Below are 22,255 nucleotides of genomic sequence, written 5' to 3'. Positions count from 1 at the left end.
CTCACCTTCCCACCTGTGCAGGAGGAAATGGGGGTGAGAGAAACTCAGCAAATGAGCACGTTTGTCTCAGGGATGAGAGCTGCCGCCCCATACTTTTCAATGCAGGGACCAGGGGCCCTGGGGTGTGCTGCCCCGGTGGAGAGAGAACATAATAAGGAGGGAGACCAATAAACTGGAAGGAGGAGTCACAGGGTGGGAGAAGCGGAGACAGAGGCAGACACATACAGAGACAGATGAAGAGCGAGAAAGAGGTGCAGACAGAGCCACAGACAGATAGAGACAATGACAAAGAGACCTTAGGAGAGCGGGTCAGAAAGAGCAACGTGGCAGAGCACAGAGCCTGGGGAGAAAGGTAGCCATGCAGCTTCAGTTCTTTTTCCTGGATTACTTGCTCTTGGAGCCCCGAACCTCCATGTAAGAAGCCAACTACCCTGAGGCTACCGTCCTGGAGAGGCCACATATGGGCATTCTGGTTGATAGTCCCAAGTGAGCCAGCCTTCCAGCCGTCCCTGCCAAAGGACATCAGACATGGGAGTGAAGCACCAATCTTGGAAGTGGGTCCTCCAGCACCAGCTGGTGCAACTTCCAGAATGAGGGCAATAATTCCTTGAATAAGTCAAATAATGCTACGTTATGTGTCAGTAACAAGCCGAAATTTCTTAGCTTTACATAGTAAATGTTTATTTCTCATCCATGTCAGAGTCTGATGTGAGTCTAGTGATCCCTTTTCATCTTGTAGCTATGATATCTAGGACCAGTGGCTTCTAAGGTTGCTACAGACAGAGAAGAAAGAACTGGATTGCACAGGATGTTTTTAAGGGCCAGGCCTGGAATGCCTTATAGCAGTGCTTCTCAAACTGAGGACCAGGTTTTTTTTGTTGTTGTTGTTGTTGTTTTTTGGCCATGCCACGAGGCATGTAGGGTCTTAGTTCCTCAACCAGGGATTGAGCCCATGCCCCCTGCAGTGGAAGCATGGAGTCTTAACCACTGGACTGCCAGGGAAGTCCGAGGACCGGGTTTTTTAAAAAGTTTAATCCATCACAGACCAATACTCTTGTTAAAATGCAACAAAAATGAATTACTAGATCAAGGAAATGCTGCTTGGATGCAGAGGCAATGTCAAACTGCTGTAAAAGTCCCTAATTGCTTACTTTTTTTGCTGTGTTGGGTCTTCGTTGCTGCGCTGGCTTTCTCTAGTTGTGGTGAGCTGGGGCTACTCTTTGTTGCGGTGTGCAGGCTTCTCATTGTGGTGGCTTCTCTTGTTATGGAGCACAGGCTCTAGGCGTGCAGGATTCAATAGCTGTGGCGCACAGGATTAGTTGCTCCGTGGCATGTGGGATCTTCCCGGATCAGGGCTTGAACCCGTGTCCCCTGCAATGGCAGGTGGATTCTTAACCACTGCGCCACCAGGGAAGTCCCCTAATTGCTTACTTTAAAATTTCTGTATTAGCTCATTGCAAACTGGTAACATACAGTTTGCAAATGGGCACTGGTGCATGGACCACACTATGAGTAGCACTGGCTTACAGTAATTGGGGCCCACATCCTATTGGCCAGAACTCAGCCAGGTGACCCCAAATGCAACTGTGAGTGAGCCTGGAAAATATAGCGTCCTGTGTGCCATAAAGAGGAGACAATGGCTGAACTTACAGCACTGCCTCTGTGACCTGCTTTAAGTTAGGGTTTCATTCTTTCTTTCCCTCTAGGAGGATCCAAATGTGTACAAATTTATTGTCTCATTTATGTTTATAGTTCTCACTTAAAAACAAAAACTTTGCAGGGCAGGAGGGAAAGGAGACAGGAAATTGCCCCGTATAGTATGTGGTGCCATTGTGATTCTCCCTGGTTTTACAGATCCTGACCTTGGGTAAAATTCTAGTTGGGTAAAAATTTCATTCAGATGGTTGCAGCGATGTTTCTGTAACATTCCAGATCTCTGGTGCATGTGCAGATGGCTACTGTTTCTGCTTCAGACCCTAGAGGAGGACTGTCCCCCATCTACCATGTGTCACCAAAGGGACTAGAGTTACCTCATTTTTGGAAAAAAGCCAGTGTACAGTGGTTTCATATGACAGTGCAGGAGAATGTAACTCTAAATAATTCTGTAAGCTGCCAAAACCCTGCAAAAATAGTCTCTTTCCACACTCATTAGAAAATGACTAATTAGAAACAGAAGTGCTCAACATTGCAACCATATAACTTTGTAAGATTGTTCCAAATAAATTAGGCTTTTTAGAAACAAGATGCTAATGTATTGGCAATGTCCATCAACAGAGGGATGGATAAAGAAAATGTGGTACATATATACAATGGAATATTACTCAGCCATAAAAAGGAATGAAATTGAGCTATTTGTAATGAGGTGGATGGACCTAGAGTCTGTCATACAGAGTGAAGTCAGAAAGAGAAAAACAAATATCGTATATTAACCCACATATGTGGAATCTGAAAAAATTGGTATAGACGATCTTATTTACAAAGCAGAAATAGAGACACAGATGTAGAGAACAAATGTATGGATACCAAGGGGGGAGTGGGGGGATGGGATGAATTGGGAGATTGGGATTGACATATATACACTATTGATTCTATGTATAAAATAGATAACTAATGAGAACCTACTGTACAGCTCAGGGAACTCTACTCAATGCTCTGTGGTGACCTAAATGGGAAGGAAATCCAAAAACAAAGGGATATATGTATATGTATAGGTGATCCACTTTGCTGTACAGTAGAAACTAACACAATATTGTAAAGCAACTATATTCCAATAACAATTAAAAAAAAAAAAGAAAGAAGATGCCAATGTGTTGGCAATATTTCAGAGCAACCTTGCTGACGTCTGTGTGCCATAAGGGACTCCTGTGTTGGGGCAGACAATAATCAAGCTCAGCCCAAATCCCTTCAGGTCCCACTTCCCAGTTTGTTGCCTGCTCCTGGCTTCAGTGGGCACTTGCTTCCAACACCTTAGCTCTGTTTTGGAGGCCTGCCCTAGGGCTTCTGTAGCCTGCCTTTCCAGCTGGTAAAGAGAGCCAGAGTCCCTGGGAAGTTGTTAGCCTGGGCAGTCCTTCTCCAATGACAGACAGGTGCAGGAATATGACAGCCCCACTCCTTTGCCTGGGCTAGGGCAAACCTTTATGGCATAACTTATACTCCAGAGCCTCCCTGCAGGATCAGACAGAAGATGCCTTCTGTGGGACTTGAGATCGCTCCTCTGTTCCCCAGTTTTCCTGGAAACACTTTCTTAATAAATCACTTGTACACACATCCTGATTTCAAGATCTGCTTCTGGGGGAACCCAACCGAAGATATGTGTTCTTTAGAACCAACACCCCTGCAAAGCAGTCACCATGTTGATGGAACAGCTATCTCTGAGGCGGCAAGGTTTCCAACCTCAACTGGACCCTCCACACTGCTGGGCAGTACTTCCAGCTCTTTGTTCACTACACCTGGTTTCCTCTTCAAGACCCTTAGAAAGTTGAGGCCAGCCGTCAGGTGGCTTCTGTTCTCCCCATTCTGCCTCCTCCAACCCCACAGACCCTCTTACAAACTTTTCGGCCTCAGCCTTCCACCTCAGCTCCTCCACAGTGGGAAAAACATTTGTTCCTACCTCTATGGACCTTGCTTGACAATGACCTCCTCTTGACCTTTATCAACTTCTGCACGTTGGCTTCTAAACATGTTTAAATATTATTCAGACTGAAATAAGATATAGCCAAAAAACTTCTCTCCATATTGGAAATCTCCAAACCCAGGCACTATCCTTTTTATCTACTATTCATCAAGGGTGTAGAAGAGATAGGCCCACTTGCTGCCTCAAGCCTTCATGGTACAACCTGCAGTAACCTGGTTTTTGAAGCATCCCCTCAATCCACTGAAGCTCTTCTCTCTGAGTCAACAGTAGCTTTTAAATCTTCATGCCCCATCTTAAGACTTCGCTATGTGCCAGGCCCTGCGTCGAGTGCTTTAGATGTGGATCTCATTATTGTCACTGCTACCTTTGCTCCTTGCCCAGGGACCACGTTCCTTCATGCCTCATGATCCAAGTCTGAAACTTAAGAGACACCCTCCATTCCTCTTCTCCATCGTCCTGCATCCAATCCGTTGGCAAGGACACATTTGACTCTATTACCAAAAAACACTTTGAACCTCTCTTCTTGTCTTTATCTCCATTGCCAACACCTTTGTGCAGGTCAACATCATCTCTAACCTTTTAAACATTCTACGCTCTTCCTTGCTTATTCTATTACAGTCCATTCTCCACATGGCAGTGACAGTGAGCTCATAAAAGCTCAAACCAGGCAACCCTATTGCTTAAAACCTTCCAAGGAGTCCCACTACACTGAGAAGAAAACCAGCACCTCTTGCCAAAATGGCCTACAAAGGCCCAGCCAGCCTCTGCCTCTTTCTCACCTCATGTCATGCCACTCTTCTCCATGTTTAGGCTGCATTGTTTTTCTGCGAGTTCTGAGGACATACTTTCCCATCTCAGGGCCTTTGCACATGCAGTTTCCTCTGCCTGAAGTGTTCTTTTCTCACTCTATCCATCTCAGTTCTTCTTGCAGAGATGCATCTCCTGCCACTCCCCCTCTGTCCCAGTTTCTCTTCAGTCTTTGTGTTTTGTTTTTGTTTTTTTGAGTTCTAACCACTGGACCGTCAGGGAATTCCCATCGTGTGTTTTCATATTACTTTTTATTTATTTATTTATTTATTTATTTATCATTAGTTTTGGCTGTGTTGGGTCTTCGTTGCTGTGTGCGCGCTTTCTCTAGTTGACGCCAGTGGGGGCTACTCTTCGTTGTGGTGCGCGGGCTTCTCATTGCGGTGGCTCCTCTTGTTGCGGAGCAGGGGCTCTAGGTGTGCGGGCTTCAGTAGTTGTGGCTTGTGGGCTCTAGAGCACAGGCTCAGTAGTTGTGGCGCACGGGTTTAGTTGCTCCTCGGCACGTGGGATCTTCCCGGACCAGGGCTCGAACCCGTGTTCCCTGCATTGGCAGGCGGATTCTTAACCACTGCGCCACTAGGGAAGTCCCTGTTTTCATATGACTTAACAGGATTTATCCTGTTTATTTGTTTACTCAGCTTTGTCCGCTACCCACTCCCTGTTGTAAGCTCTGAAGGCAGGAACATATGCTTATTCACTGCTTTCTCCCCAGGGATGGTGGGGATAGGACAGTGCTGGCATTTAGTAGAAGCGCAGGACATTGAGCGCAAACATTCCTTCTCTGTAAAGCCCTCAGCATCGTGGGAGAGTTAGGGGCACCTTCTTCTGAGTTCCTGTAACAGTTTGTGTATAGCACATAAGTCCAATAACCACGCAGTTATTTACTTGTTTGTCTCCTTGACCAGGCCATGGTGAACAGGCTTCTGGAACACAGAGCTATATCTTACTCATTTTTAAACCCTCTGCTTCTAGTGCTATGCCTGGATCATAGTAGGTACTTGATACAATGATGGCACGTGATGAATGAATGTATGAATAAATGAGTGAAATAGTACTCTCATGGGAAAGGATGACTTAGCTAAAAGCTGGGAGTGCAATTTTTCTGAGGACAGAGGAGCAGATACTGTGCTTTTGGAGATGGAAGTCTGAATTCACCTCTGAGGCTAGATAGCCCCTTTATTTGGGCAAGGAAAATATTTGGGGAAAAAAAGCTCTTGAGCTGTACAAATGTGAAACAGAGGTCTCTTTCTGAAATGAGAAGTCTGTAGACAAGGAGATGCTAAACTCTTCCGCATAAGTATATAAAAGATTTTTTCCTACGGGTAGAGTTATAACTCTGCACACTACTTCTGAGAAAAACAATTTTTCCTCTCTGTGGGTATTCGTGGAAGAAAGCTAAGTTCCAAGGAAGGAGACAGAAGCATGGCCACTGCATCATGGCATACGACAGGGGCTAAGGAGAGAAGTGGCTTGGCTCACACAGTCAGGTAAGGAAGGAAGTCATCACATAGTATGTACCTCAGGGGACCAGCCTTGTCACCTGCTCTCCTGCATGAAAAACAAGCATTGATTTGTTCATAGTTATAGGGTCAAAAATTTAAATTGAACACAGAAGTGAATGCTATGGGAAAATAGAGTGTTTTCAAAGGTCATAGCTAGTTTCTTTTTCATAATTCTTTTTTCCTAGCTAATCATTCTTCATTTGCTAATATTTTCTTCTCTCTGTCAGCCTACACAGTTTTTTGTTTGTTTTTTTTGTGGGGAGAGGTTACATGTTTACACATAATGGTACAAATAGTTATCTGTTAATTCATTTAAAAATGTTCATATTATGATTTATTTTCCTCTTTGCCCAAACTGTAGGTGGGCCCAGAATAGAGAAGAACTGAGCAAAGAGGAACCTGAAAGAAGCCTGTAATTTGGGGTACATGATAGGAGTCTTACCCACGAGAGCACTGAGGGACTGGGCAATGGTTTGAGCAGCTTGGCTCTCTCTGTTGGCTTGTATGTAGAGGAACAAGGGGAAACCCATGGAATTTGGACCCTGAAGACTTAGATTTGGGTTTTGACTTGGACATTTGTTAGGCATGTGAGTTTACCTTTTTCAGGATGATTTGTCATTTATAAAATGGAGATAAATAAAAACAACATCTGCTTCACAAAGTGGTAAGGATTAAATGAGATTCTGTGTGTGAAAGCACATTTTCCACTATAAAACTCTATATGTATGTGTGTATCTTGTCTACATAACTACCATTCTCTTTCGTCTTCATTGCTAAGAGCATCCTGATTTTATATGAGATATTTGAGCTTAGCTAATCATTTCTACTCCATTCACCCTCCACTACTTATTTATTTTCTTAGCCTCCTTTGCAGCCATGAGACCCAGTTCCAGCCAACGAGATGTAAGGGGAGGTCTGCTGGGGCTTTGGGAGAGTTTCCTCCCTGACAAGAGGAAAGCCACTTTTCCCACCATCACTGCCATTCTGTATTGTTTGGATGCTAGTGAAAGATCCTGATTCTTGGAGCTGTGGCAGCCATTTTGAGAACATGAGGTAAGAAGCATGAGGATGAAAAGCTGACTTGTAGAGAGTGGCAGAGTAGAAGAACTGGAAGTTGCCTGGGTCTTTTTGACTTCATGAAATTTCTGAACCAATTTGGAACTACCTCACTTCAGGTTTCTAGGTTTGTGAAATGGTTAAATGACTTTATTGATTGAGCCACTGCTAGTCAGGTATTCTGTTACTTGCAACTAAATGCATCCTACCTGATACCATGTGCATAGTGCTTATGTGGGAGCGTGCACGTGAGTGTGCTTCCTTGAGGACTTTGGTGTAACAGGTGAGAACACTAAATATGGGAGTCAAAAAGGTGGGATAACTGGCTTTGAATTAACACTCTGAGCCTCGACTTACTGATCTATACAATGGGAATAATACCACTTAACCCACAGTGTAGTTGGGAGGGCTAAATGAAATATATAATAACTACAAATGAAAATGCTTTGCAACTCCACAAGGGCTATATAGACGTAAGGTGTTCTTAGATATCCTCCTGCTGTTTGACTGCCGTGGAGGAGGGATGAAGGCATGCAGGTAGAAATGACTTAAGTGAATTTGGTTTTTGCCAACAACCCCCAATGCTGCCCCTCTTTCATGATCTCCAATGAAATATTCCCAAAGGTCTCAAGCTGTCCCCTCAATGCCCAGTACTGTCTAGTTCTCCATTTCTCATATTTAAAGATGCTTTCTTATTCCTTCTTCTCCCATTTCAGTTTCCCCAATAAGACATGGACTCATCTTGTGCCTGTCACCTCGGGCCCAGTTAATTGTTGCCCACCAATGCAGTTATGTGTTGGTGTGTGCCCGGGGCTTTCTCTGTTATACAAGGCCTTAAGCTGATGGGGTGACAAGAGTAGATCACGGAAAAGCACTTGACTTCTTAGTGCTTTTTGGGGACCTCAGTTGGGAGGGCTGTTCAGGTCACAACTATTCCCCTCTCTGGGAAGGACCTCCTCCATAGGTGTGCACCCCAATGGCCTCCTGTATGCTAGGTGACCTGGCCAGGAGTTTGGTGATTAACTCAGGATGGGGCAATCAGAACCCTGGGATTTTAAAAACTGGAGTGGGAGAAATAGATTTGGCACTCTCTAGTGAGGTCTGAGTTCTTGGTTCTGGTTAGTTCTGAGGCCCACCTGCACCCCATGCCTTTCCTGCCACACTATGAAGCTTTCCCAGTGAACCCCCTTGTCCTGGTTTGGGTTGCATCAAATCCAGACACGGAGACAAGGACTTGGTCTTGTTTGATTGGTGGTGTATTTGGGTGATGATCCCAGAGAACGTAAGTGAGGGAGTGGGGAAGTGAGAAAGAGAACGGAAAAAACCAATAAGGGTGTAATAATGAGCAAGTCGTTTCCTGCTGTGGGCAACTGAGGCTCAGTCCTGCTGGGGACCTCTGGAAACTGGACCATATCTCACAGTCATTCCACCAGAGGATGGGGAGGTGGGGCGTTTATCACCGACTTCCATCCCTACTGGCTGAGATTTGTCCCTAGGGGTGTCTGCTCCCTGGCACTTCTGGGTCATGCCTGCAGCACACCCAGGCAACCTGCCTTGGAGATGGAGAGAGCCCCAATGTGGAGAAGCGGAGAGATTCAGGTTTTTGAGGTGAGAAGCTGACAGTGTCCTGCGGACTGTCTATAGCTGCAGAACTCAGGTGGGCAGAGCAATATTGAGAAAGACATCAACAGTGTCTGCCACACCTCCTCAGGGCTTAAACTAGTTCACTTTGCGTTTCTGTCACTTATGGCTACAGAAGTCCCGATTATGAAGCTCGCCTCAGTTCTTCCCACAGAGGCAGCTACGTCCACGTTGGGCCAGCCTTGTGTACAAGGCACTGCCGCCAGGAGCACTTTCCTTAACATATGCCACACCAGTAGCTACTGAGGGGTCAGTGGGGGCAAAAGGACTGTGGCAAAATGTATGGGCTGGCTGCAGGGCCAGGGGTCAAAAATGGCTCATTGTTGTCTGGTGAAGGGCTCTGAACACAGAGGAGCAGCCAAACATCTGGGGAAATATTAAGGTGCCTACCCTAATCTCTTCCCCAGTGTGTAAAGAACTCACTTTTGGTGCCATATGATCTCAAAGTACAATGTCTAAACTGAATTTTGAAGACAAAATTCTTTTAAACAGCACATGAACAGAACTTAATGGTGAACCCCAAACTGAGATGACGCACAATTATCTGCTGACCCCCCAAGTTACTGGAAAGTTGGTTTTCTCTTTACTGACCTGAAATCAAGTGCTCGGAATGCATTCAGTTGCAGGGAACTCACATCTGACTTTAAGGGCTCATACAGATCGGAGCTTCTTTGCCTCACATAACGAGAGGACTGGTTGCTGGTGATGGGTCAGCAGCTGACCGTGCTGAGGGACTCAGTCATCCCTCACTTTCATCCACTGGATGAATTATAAGTGAGTCCACTCTGTTTAGTCCTTCTACTGAAGGGGAGTTCTATGCAAAGGTAGTTTTAGAGGCTAGAGAAGTAAAAAAAAAAAAAAAAAAAAAAAAAATTAAAAGTAGTGTTAAAAATAATGAGCATGTGCTTTAGGATTTGGCAGTGTTCTCTTTAAAAAGTGCTTTGCCTCATACCTGGTCCTGGCCCTTGTCATACTTAAGATAGATACTTTCTCTTTTGTTTTGTTCTGTTGCCTCATGTACTGTAGGGCCAAAGTCATTGCCACGAGTAGGGGCGGTATGGAGCAGAGAGAGTAAGGACTCTGGGCCCTGGAACCACACGAGTCAGTTGATCTGTGACCATTTTTGACCGACGAAAAGGATGACATCTGGTAGTTCATCATAATCTGAGTGTTGATTATGAAATAACTTTCTCAGCTCCTCAGTGACCAAGCAAGGACTCAAACACTGTTTGTGGTGCCGTGCCGCCTCTCTCCAATTTTTTTTGAACACTTTGGGTCTTCTCACCTCTGGGTAATAAAGCTAAAGATAGAAACTTTTCCTACTTTTCAAACTTTCCTGTGCCCCCTCAGAAGTTGTGAGAAAACACAACCAGCATCTTCTGGAAGATTAGGAAGGCAGTAAGATTCCGGAGCCACCTTCCGGCTGACATTTGAGCCCTGCTTTCAGCACGGTCAAGCCTTTTGGAGGCAGCGTATGGCTTGTATCAAACTCTATATTTAGGAAGAACAACTGTGAGCTATGACAGGAATTCTCTTTAACACTTATCCTTAAACCGAGTTCCCCTCCAGCCCCGAGCCAGGAGCAGCTCTCAATACCGGGTGAGGCACAGAGCACTTGAGCTATTTCAGCCACATGAAAAGCATCGGAACTGAGATCGCAGCTCAGAGGACACCGGGCGTCCCTTCCACTCACTGAGAAGCCTTGTATTCTTGCACCTGGCTGCCTGGAACTTTCCTCAGGCAGGAAACAAGTACATAAAGCAGGTAAGCAGGAGGACCCAGCTCAGGCAACTGGGCTTTCTGAAGGAAATTTCCTTGCTACCTAACTTGAAGTGGCTACTTATAACTTTGTAGGGCTTGTAACCAGTGGGTGTAGCTTCCTTGTAAATTCACTGTTCATTGGTGATGTTGCTGCTTCTGTTTTATAAATTGTTGGGGGGCGGGGAGGTTGAAAGGATATTGAACTAAAAGTAGTTTTCATTGATAGGGACATTAAGAAAATTTCCATGGTCCAGATATGATGACTGTGACCCTGAACATGATGAGATCATTTTGATTCTTATGGCCAGGATTACAGTCAGTCAGCTGCAGACTGATTCGGGCTGTAAGCCTAGAAATAATCAGGAGAATTTGGGTCAGAGAAAAGCTATAATGCTAGCTCTTTGGTTTACCTAAATGCAAATTATTGCCAGAGCTGTTAACACAGTACAAGTTTAAAACGCTTTTCTCCTCTCCCTAAGCACCAGGCTTGGCCTCAGTGATAAAGTTCTATCAACCTATAAATCCATTAATACTCCAGACCCATCTTTTTGAAAGCCTCACTTCGATCGCAGTGTTCCCCATACCCAGCAGAGTAGAGGGCAGCAGCCCTGTCTCTCCCTATGTGGGCACCAGATTCTGATACGTGGCAATGCTGAGTGTCTCTTCCCTCTCGGCATATCTCAGGCAGAGTTGAATAAAGACTTAGTTCGGACAGCTGAACATCTTTCTACACCCTTCTTGGGAATTATTTTTAGCAGCAGACAGAAGATAATTCCCTGTGAGACTGAGCTGTAGCCACTTAATTGACCTTTAAAAAGAACAAACGAAGCCCCCTCTCTCCATATATTGATTTATTTTCCTCTGAATCCCTGCTTATTAAATTAGCGATATTAATGTTGACAAATTTTTAGTAAGTGAAAGAGTCTTACTTAGAAGTCAGATATTAGATGCTGTCCAATCAAATACCAGCAGAGGTATATTGTACATGACTCAGCATACGGACCATTAAAGATCCCCACTGACTTGCAGAACTGCCAGGAAAGCTCAACTGTGCTAAGCCGGCAAGCATTTCCATTGTAGTATAGGCTTTGTAAAAGTCAATATATGTCTGGTAAAACTTTCCATGTTCTCAAATTGTAGCCAGAACCAGGAGGCACAGTAATAGAGTGCTTTAAAGAGTACCTCTTTGGATGAAAAGCTGTGGCCCCGGTGTGAGTGGAGTTGCGCATCTAAGGCATAGCTTTCTTTTTTGGTCCTGGGATGAGGCATGCAGATACAGAAGGAAGGTGCATTCTACACCCTGCATCCCTAATGGAGGTGAACGCAGGGCCAGGGAAGGAGCCAGGGAACACTGTCTATTTTTATTCATCAGTGTGCTTTGCCCTGATTTCTCTGAGAATAATGAGGACAGCGGGAACGGCTGCAGAAATGATTTACACAAACGTTATCTAGCCCGTTTGCAAGGAATGAGAGCTGGGATCTGACCAACTTTCTAGAGGTGTCTGTCTCGCAGACTGACATATATGTTAAGAAGGAATTTGTATGCAAATGAGATTATACCAATGCTATACAAGGCCCAAGGAATATCCATCCGCTAGGCTGAGAGGTCCACAAAATACAAAGCAATCCAGGACTTTAGCGAAAAAACAAAATCAGCCTAATTAAAAAAAAAGTCAATGCGGTATAAATAACACAATCATTCACTGCCTGATTTTTTCCCACATTTCAACTTGCTATTGTAATAACATAAAGAAATTCCTAATCCCCACATTTCAAATTGACATACAATAAATTTTTTAAAGTTCCCAAGTGATATTAAACTTTAATTGTACACGTACAGAGAATGCTATATGATGAGATATTTAAAGTCCTGTGAGAATTATTGCTTTGCATGTCTTCTAATAGCTTTTGAGGAATAGAAACATTAAAAATTAAACTACCAAGCTTTTCCTTTTGAAATTGAGCTGTGTGTCCTAGATCCAAAAAATAAAAATCCTTCATTGACTTTTTGACACTGCAGGAAAGACAGCAACCTATCTGAAACATATCATAGAGAAAAAAATGGATTCCTAATTGTTCAACTTGTTATTGCTTTTTAACTTTTTAACCATATAAAAAATAAATTTATTTTTTTTTATAAATTTATTTATTTTTGGCTGCTTTGGGTCTTCGTTGCTGTGCTCGGGCTTTCACTAGTTGTGGTGAGCGGGGGCTACTCTTCGTTGCGGTGCGCAGGCTCCTCTTGTTGCCGAGCACGGGCTCCAGGTGCCTGGGCTTCAGTAGTTGTGGCACTCGGGCTCAGTAGTTGTGGCTCGTGGGCTCTAGAGCGCAGGCTCAGTAGTTGTGGCGCACGGGCTTAGTTGCTCTGCGGCATGTGGGATCTTCCCGGACCAGGGCTTGAACCCGTGTCCCCTGCATTGGCAGGCGGATTCTAACCACTGCGCCACCAGGGAAGTCCCTATTTTTTTAACCATATTGAAAATACTTCTACCTAGACCCTTATGCATGAAGGCTGTATCTGTATATTACCAAAACATGCAGGTGAAACTGTAAAAAAAAAAAAAAAATCCCATTGTTTTCATGTATGTGACTCGAAGGACTATATAGTTGAGTATACTAATTACAGAGATTTTAAAAAATTATGTAATTGTTTAACTTCGTATAATAGAGCCTAAGGCTTTGAAGACCTCAGAAAGAAAATAAAGCAAGTTTTTCAGAGTTCTCAGATCGTAAATTTTATCTCTAAAGTGTGTGGGGCATCACTACAGCAGTTTTTACTCTGTACTTAGAGCTGTAGACCAGTATAGAACTAAAAAGTCTCCAGCTAAGGGCAATGGCAATAAAACAATACATATTTGCACCATGCTTTACAGTTTTCAAGGCATTTTCAGGAACCTTATGTCATTTTGATTCGTACCACAACCTGTGAAGCAGGTGAAATTTAAGGAAGAGGAAATGGGCCTAGAGATGTTGACTGACGTAGTCCAGAGGACACCGGACGTGCAGCAAATGCCAACACGGCTCTCGGTGTTCACTGACTCACCAGTGAGCCCACACACTTACACCAGTCAACTGAGGAAACTCTAGTCAACCCAGTTTATCATTTGGGTTTAAAAAGCAGCGTGTTTTTAATTCACTGAATTTCAAACTTTTTCACCCCGTCCTGTCGACATTTAATAGACCTAGCTATAACATCACTTGTACAGAGCCGGGCTGTTCCCTGCTCCCTGAGCCCCAGTAAACCTCGGCCACTAGTCCCTGGGCTCTAAGTCAGGTCTCACGAACTGAAAGAAAGCAAAGTTCCTTTGGGAAGGAAGCACTGCTACCTCTTAGGGATCTGACATGGTCACATAAGTCCTATTTGCCTTCTGAGACTGATTCGTTAAAAGAAAAGAAGACAGAGGCGAGGCTTGCCTGCCAGCTGCCTGGTTGCCTGGTTTACAGAGCCCAGGCTCTTGACGCACAGAGCAGGGAGACGCGGCCCATGTCCCCCAGGTCTCTGTGCAGAACAGACACGAGCACAGCGAGCAGGGAGCATCGCAATAGTAAGAATGCGATACGGGCCATTTCTCTTTGGGTGTTTGACGGAGGCGAGGCGGTCCCGATGGACTGACGTGCAGCCCTGGCAACAACTCGGTTCAGATCAAAAGTTCAGTTTCAAGCAGAAAGCTTCTGAGGCCCCAAACAAAGGTGTTTTATTCCCACAACCTCTTTGCTTTGCTGTTCTTGGCAGGGGGGCAAGAGGGCAGGGAAGGAGATGATAGCGCCTTTCAAGTTTCTGATTGCCTATCATGAGCATCAGGGGAGAGGCATCTCAGCATTTCTCCTCCTGAATGATTTATCCAGCGCTCTAGTGTTCCCTCTCCCTGAGGCATTAGGAAGGAGAGTCTCTAAGTAACCGGAAACTGAGACTGAAAGAATATATGGCCAGTGAAAGGGGTGACTGCCCAGTTGAATCATGAGTTAAATTCAAATTTATCACGATTGAGAATCTGAATGCCGCCACCTCTAACAGTTTCTTACCTGTTTTTTTAGGGATAAGACCTTGTCGATATGTCGAAACAGCCAGTTTCCAATGTCAGAGCCATCCAGGTAAGTAGACATATTTGTGTTTTAACATCAGCAACTTCCAGTCTGTTTGCTTAATAAATCAGACTTTTTGTGACTGTTCACCCCAACTGATGATTCACTTCAAAAAGAAAAGAAAGACTCGTGTAAGGTACAATTAAGGAAGGATATAAGGCTGGTAATGTATAACTGAGAAGGGAGAAGCTATTTTTGTAAGGGAGTCAAAGTTTATAAATGAGAATTAAATGGTCTTCTACAAAAATGCAGTGTGTATGTTTTTTGATATGCTTTTTGATGTGTAAGTTTTTGATATGCTCATCGATCGGAATTTAACAATTCAATTTCCATTTTTATATCCAATTGAGTTTGTTGACTCATCTGTTTAGAATACATCTTTCTTTAAATAACATCCTTTTCTTGTCAAGTGTTCTTCCCAAGGCTTGGGTATTTATCTTTTAAGGTCCGTATGCTATTACGTCTCCTCATGCCCTCTCAACAAACAAATTCTTTGGTTGTTTCATCTGACTTACGTGTTACCCACAATAAGGGGAGGGGGAAGCAGGCATTTTGGAACACAAATACAATTATGGAGAAAATTTTAGTATTTGTTTTGACTCAATACTAAATTTGTTATTTCTCTTAAGAGCTTAGTGTTTAACTCTCAAGTGGCTCCCATACTGAGACGGTGGGCACAATGCTTTATCGTAAAATTCCATCTTTCCTTTCCATCAAGATGGAGCCTTTTGTACTTTCTCTAAAGGAACTTTAAAACTTTTTTCCCCTGGGCTTTCCTGAATACTGCACAGCATATGGTAGTTTCTGAATACTTGGGGTCTGATGCACCATCATACATACACCTACTCATAAGCGACTGTATTTTGAAGGGACATGCATGTGGTCAGATTGTGGTGTGAGGAATCCTAGCACACACCGGTGGTGGAAGTGGGTGGAGGGACGTATCTTTACCCGTCATGACTAATGCATAGCCTCAAATGGATGGGGTTCTTAACTGGTAAGATATATAACAACCTCTGGAAACCTGTCACAGAACAAACCACCAAGGAAGGGCCTATTGGCAAGGATTCAACTCTGCATTGCCATGTTTGGCCCTCTGGTGTCCACCTAGTGAGTTTCTGATGTACGTACCCTGACATTGGTAGTAGAATTCATTTTGCCTCCCAGGCCTGTGAGCATCCTTGAGCCTTTGAACCTTCTCTTTTACCCAGTGTGTACAGCTGTTAGTGGCATGGGCTGTGAAGCCAGATTAGTGGAGTTTGAATCCTTAATCCATTTTGTACTGGTGTGGGATCACGGGGAAAACTACTTTACTTCTCTGCCTCTGTTTCCACATCTGTAAAATGGGGACAGTACTCACCTCCTAGGGCTACACGTATAAGATGCTTAAAACAGCACAGTAAGCCCTCATTAAGGGTCACATTGTTACTATAATACTTATCATTCCGGAATGCTCTGTGTTAAAGTGACAAAAAATAATACCATTTAATCACTGCATTTGAAGCTGTCAAAGTGCTAAACATAAAATTTCCTTTCTATTTTGCAGGACACAAAAACATAGTCTCTCGGGCTGCCTTTTATTCTCTTCCTTTTATAGCTGAAAGTGTGTTGATTTTTCTTCCTTAGTGCTCCCTGGCCTCCCTCAAATCTACACTGAAAATTCACCCGTATTTTACCTATTAATTTTGACCCTGATATATTTTTAGGTCTTTAATATTTAAAAAGCTGCTATTGACTGTTCTCAATAGCTGTTATTATACTGCATTTAAAAAAAAATCCATCTACTCTACCAACAAAGGCAGTGCTTCCTTATGGATGTGGTATTGCCTCTCTCAATATATTTTATGCCAGACAGAAAGCCTAATTTAATGCACCTTCAAATGAAATACTATTTCTTGTGGCTAAATAGGATCTGCGCTATCTGATATTTTCCTATCATTTCTGCATTAAATGTAGGGTCTATTAAATAAAATATGAAAATGGTTACTCTATACAAAATGCTTTGTAGTAGGAACATTACCTAGGCTATGGTCTTGTGTGGAACAAATAGAAACCCCAGCTGATGAAGGAGTGCCCTCGTTGCATAAGTACTAAAGATCTTAAATGTTCCATTCAACACACTCTAGTCACTTCTTTTTATTAGGATCTCATTTCCAATTCAGTTCAACTGTCACATTCTGGGTGCATACTTTGTTCCAGGCACCATACTAAGTGTTGGCTATGCAAAGAGGAACTGAAACCTGATCCTTGAGTTTGAGGAGCTCATGGTCTCCAGGACTCACTAGCTATGCGACTTTGGGCAAGTTGTTTTATCTTCTTTGTGTCTCAGTTTCCTCATCTGTCAAGTGGGGAATTAATAACATGTGAGCTCATAGGGTTCCTGCGAGGGTTAAATGAATCAATACTTGTAAGTGCTTAGGCCAGTTCCTGGCTCATTGTAGTTGCTCAATAAATATTAGCCATTATCATCAATCATCATCATCATAATCATGTAGTTCAACAGTTCCCAAAGTGCGTCTCCTGGAATAGCAGTTTTATGGGATGTTGTTAGTTAAAGGGTTCCATGCTAAAGTGTTTGGGAACACAACATTAAGCAAAGTTGAGTAGGATCTTTACTGCAGGATTTCTCAGAGTCCATAAATTGCTAATGGCTTCATATATTTCCAAGAAGGCGGTGATGTATACAATGTTTTCTAAACATATTGGACCTTTTAAATGAGTATCTTGTAGGATAGTATTTTGCAGTGCAAACTTCTAGAAGTAATGACTTAGATCTCTATTTTGTTTGGATTGAGCAAACTTAAGCCTCTGTCAACCATATTTCTAACAGTCAGGCATAGGTAGTTGAATTACTGCACCTATGTACACCAGACAACATGGAGCCAAATGGTTATAAATCTCTACCTGGCCACTCACTAACTCTGTGACCTCAGTTCACCCTTAGTTTACCCTTCTGTAAAATGTGGACATTCATACTACTTAACAGGATTGTTATAATGAATACACAAAATAATGTATGGCAAGTGCCTAGTTTATAGCACACAAAGTCCTTAAGAGATGGCTCTTCTAATTATCCAAGTAATGCATGGAATGGCCTTGTTTTCTCTTCAGCTGCTTCCATCTCCTCCCTGCCCCAGAATAAGCGGGAGGCCAGAATCAGACCCACCCTCAGAGGAGATGGACAGTTGTCTTTCACATCCACGCTGAAGAAGAGGTGGCCTTTGAATTGTAAGGGGATTCTGCCTAAGTCTGCATTACTTTTCAGTTGTATTAGTGAAATCTCATTTATCGCAGGGACATAAAAACATCCTGATTCTTCCATAGTCTGCAGAGGGCCTTTGTCTCCTAAGCAGCTGATAAGGCTCTAGACCAGACGTTAGCCCACCTTTTCTGTAAAGGACCAGACAGTAATCAATACTTTAAGATTTACAGATCACTGGGCCTCTGCTGCACTATTCAGCTCTACTGTTACAGCACAAAAGCAGCCATAGGCAATACATACATGAATGGGTGTGGCTGTGTGCCAATGAAAGTTTATTTACAAAAACAGGTGGCAGGTTGGATGTGGCCCATGGGCCGTAGTTTGCTGACCCCAGTTCTGTGCTCTGTAGGCTGCTTGTTAAACCCCACTGTTGATGGGAATGGAGTTGCAACCAAGGTAACATCAGCACACTAGGCACAGTGGGTCTGATCCTTTCAGATGAAAGAATTTGACATGACAGGTGGTGGGGAAAGCTAGAGCTGCCGGGAAATCTAATCCCATCAGCGATCTGTTTGGTAAGTCTAATGAGACCAAGTGACACTGGCCACTGGTAGCACCTGCCTGTCCTTCCCCTTCTTCCTGAACACACCCCCTTTGGCAACTGCCATGGGCCTCCCCAGGGCCTCAGCCCACCCAGAGCCAATGTCCTCTGAGTCGTCACTGGCCCTTTCTCTTCACCATTGATCAAAGTAAGCTGAGTGTTATTTGTCCTTTCCCGTGAGATCTGAGAGTTTCATGGTTGAACGGAAAACAGTCCTGTGCCCTAGTCATAGCTCTGCTCCGTGACTTCACCCCCGGTCCTCATGAGCTGCAAAGGGCAGGGGGCGGGGATGTTGCATTAAATGACCTGTAAGCTTCTGTCCAGCTTCTAATAGTCCATGAACTTCTTGAGAATAACTTCTAAGGTTTATTATTAGGACGATAATAATAGTCAGTTTCTTCAGGGTTTACTATGTACTTGGCACAGTGCAATGGGATTTCCATGGATTATAATGAAAGGTTTGGAGAAGCAAAAAAACTCACCCAGGATCACACAGCCTGTGAGTAGGAGAGTCAGGAACTGAACCCGAGTTGCCTGATCCCAAAGCCCACGTTTGGAACCATTTTGCAACAGTGACTAGTCTTATTACTTACTATCTCCAGCCTGGCACCGAGAGTGAAGATGGAGGAGTGGGTGTAATCATAACTACCAAGGCTACTTGAAGGACAATTACCATTTTATGGATGCTGGGTCCTCCCTTTTAAAGTCCTCAACCGACATTCAGAAACGGTGCATTTCAGCAGAAGCAGCTAATAGCTTACCCTGATTAAAGTCATCTTAAATGTAAGTTGGCTAGGAGTGAAAAGTACAAAGTAAAGTGACTCAGTAACAAACATGGTCTTGAAATACAAATGACCATGGCCACTGAATCCCACCTCTCTGCTTAATTGACTTAATCAAGCTGCTCGTGAAACTAAAACTAACTCCTTTATCATACATTTTAGAGGAATGATTATATGAGCCTTGCATCATTAGTTAGTGTATGGCTTCCTACCATGGGAAGTTTCCACTGTCACCCAATCCATGTGTAGAACAGAATATCTTGATGCCCTGAGTTTTAGTACTTCTTTCCCTTCCCCACCCATTACCATTGCTCTTCCACTCTCCATTGCTCAGGGCATAAGGGCTCCGTGGAAGAAAAGAGCCCGACAAAAATATTTACAGACAGGTGTTAGGGACTCTAATTCCATCTAGGACTTCCAGTTTATAAAAGATTTCAGGTATGTGACAATCCTTCGTACAAAGGAACAGACTAAAACCACCCATGGCTGGTCAGTTAATCAAATACATTTATTAAAGCAAATAATAGGGGCTTCCCTGGTGGCGCAGTGGTTGAGAGTCCGCCTGCTGATGCAGGGGACACGGGTTCGTGCCCCGGTCCGGGAAGATCCCACATGCCGTGGAGCGGCTGGGCCCGTGAGCCATGGCCGCTGAGCCTGTGCTCCGCAACGGGAGAGGCCGCAACAGTGAGAGGCTCGCGTACCGCAAAAAAATTAAAAAAGCTAATAATAATAATGATGATACATACCTTCCTTTACTATTGCATTTAAATGCGAAAGATAAAATATGAACTTTCATTTGTCACATGTTTTTCCTTTGACCTTGGATCTACTGTTTCTTTCTTAGGTAAACCTCTATAACACAGTGTTTATGATTTCCACTGCTGGTTTCTTTGAAGTGTAGCCAGAACTTGAAATGTAGCAGTTTGACTCTAGAGCTACCTCCAGCTGGTGATCTTTGCTGCTCTGCCAGGGCTCCATATTGGTGACATATACTGACTAAGGGATGTCATTTTTTGAGGCTGACATTCACAAGTACTTCAGAAATATAACCTGCCTTCAACCGATTGTAGACATTCTCTTAATAGCTGTACGATACATTATTGAAATCTACTTTCCCCTGGATGACAAGACGACAGTTGAGTCACTCAGAAAATTATTGAAGAGAACAAAAAGTGTTGAGAACAGAGGGGAAAAAAAACACAACAACCTTTCAGTATGAAACATCATGGGTGAAAAACAGTGGCTGAGTGGGAGTTTCTCAAAATTGTATTGAGTGGGAAAGTTCTGTGTGTTCTGAATCTATTTCACATTTCAAGAATCCCTAAAGACAAAGAAGTCATGCATTCTAGCGATACAGAGCTTTATTTTAAAATGGGTTGGATATATTTTAGTTGGTGTGTGTATGTGTGTGTGTGTGTGTGTGTGTGTGTCTGTCTGTCTTCCTAATTTAGGCTAATATATCAAATAAGAAATCTTTTAAAATTAGCTATTGGGAAAACACCCCTCTTTCTGACAGTCTTCTGTGAAGATGCTAGAAATCTCAAAATGTCATATCCTGCTCCATTCAGAGAAGGACTAGGACTGTAAGAATAGGAAAGCACAGAAAGAAATATTGTAAAATGCAACCCTATAGGGGCTCCTCTTCCAGCGGCTGGGAGAAAGCCATGGGGGAGGCTATAGATTCTGGCAGGTGCTGTTGGAGACCTTGGAAAACTAAAGATAGAACCCGTGGGGAGCCATCTGAAACAAATATGCAATGGCAGGAAACTCCAAAAGCCTGAGCGCTAAAAGGAGAGACGGAGTGGGGACGAAAAGGGAGGGGGAGATAAGAGAACAAGGGCTCTGGAAAGCAAAGTGGAATGGGATTGTCAGTATCCAGTGGCTAGCAGCTACAGAATCCAGCCCACTGGGGAAAGATGCCATTGCACTGTAAGTCACACAGGAGTGGCTGTGGAGGGAATACTGTTTCCAGAATTCTCGGGCTCAAAGCCTGGAGCCAAGCAAGAGAACAATACAAATAATTAAGGGACTAGTGGAATTAACTTACAGGGAATTCTTTCGGCTTTTCTTCACCTGGTGAGATCAAGTATAGTATTCATTTCACATCAGATAGGTCTATTATCAGGGAACTGTATCCTGTTCTGGCAAAAGATGATCTAGTAGATTTTTTCCATTCCAGCTTTGAGGATGTAACAAAGTATGTATAGCTTGGGAAAGTGATGCACTGGGTCTGCTACGTCAGGGGCATATTTAGAAATATCTAAGATGAATAAATCTCAAGGAGGGAATAAAAGCAAGGGAAGGTGTTACAAAAGGAAAAAACAAAAGCCTGCTTCCTTTACACTTATACAGAATCTATATAGAGAAGGAAGTCCAACCTCATATCAACTCCAGGTCATTGATTTCTGTTTGTTTATTCTTTCATAAAAACGTAGCTCATATTCCAAACCCATTTTGAGTAGTGAATACCATGTTCAATTTGCAGATGGGAAAATCGAGTCATTGAGAAAGTATTTTGTTTGTGTTCAAACAGCAAGTCAGTGAAAGAGACAAGAATATGACACCAATCCTCTGGCTGATGGAACAAAAACAGAGAGCTATAGGTCTACACATTTCTATGAAATTCAAGTTACAAGGAATTTTTCTTATGGTTCTAATTTAGCCTATAATTTGTCACTCAAATATCACCGCCCTACAATTATATTAATGAATCGTCTCTAATCAGTTACAAAGCAATCCTCTGACACTCCCTTAGGTGTACATTAATGATTGGATACTTGACACGTTCACAGGCTGCTCTGGATCCTGTCAATATTTGCTGTCGAAAAAACCATTTAGGGCTTCCCTGGTGGCGCAGTGGTTGAGAGTCCGCCTGCCGATGCAGGGGACACGGGTTCGTGCCCCGGTCCGGGAAGATCCGACATGCCGCGGAGCGGCTGGGCCCGTGAGCCATGGCCGCTGAGCCTGCGCGTCCGGAGCCTGTGCTCCGCAACGGGAGAGACCACAACAGTGAGAGGCCCGCGTACCGCAAAAAAAAAAACCCAAAAACAAAAACAAAAAAACCCATTTAGGTTCTGGGTTTCTTGAGTCATGCCTTAAAGATGAAAAAGCATCAGGCCAGTGAGTTAATGGCTCACTTTTCAAATGTGGCTTTTTTTTTTTTTTTTTTTTTTTTTTTTTTTTTTT

At 43.5% G+C, this 22,255-nt stretch overlaps 1 protein-coding gene across 1 annotated transcript in view; it reads left to right on the top strand.

The window, feature by feature from the left end:
* The first annotated feature begins 10,180 nt into the window (after nucleotides 1-10,180).
* The window catches only part of SMPX (small muscle protein X-linked), a 52,448-nt gene continuing 40,373 nt past the window's right edge, over nucleotides 10,181-22,255 (top strand). The window contains exons 1-2 of the mRNA XM_029241296.1: nucleotides 10,181-10,404; nucleotides 14,437-14,493. Coding sequence (XP_029097129.1) covers nucleotides 14,455-14,493 — 39 coding nt within the window. The 5' untranslated portion in view covers nucleotides 10,181-10,404; nucleotides 14,437-14,454. The remainder of the gene's footprint in view (nucleotides 10,405-14,436; nucleotides 14,494-22,255) is intronic.

This window comes from Monodon monoceros, unplaced genomic scaffold (assembly GCF_005190385.1).
Source record: "Monodon monoceros isolate NGI ecotype Baffin Bay Population unplaced genomic scaffold, NGI_Narwhal_1 Super_Scaffold_22, whole genome shotgun sequence".
Taxonomy (NCBI): Eukaryota; Metazoa; Chordata; class Mammalia; order Artiodactyla; family Monodontidae; genus Monodon; species Monodon monoceros.
This window is presented reverse-complemented; position numbering and strand designations above follow the sequence as displayed.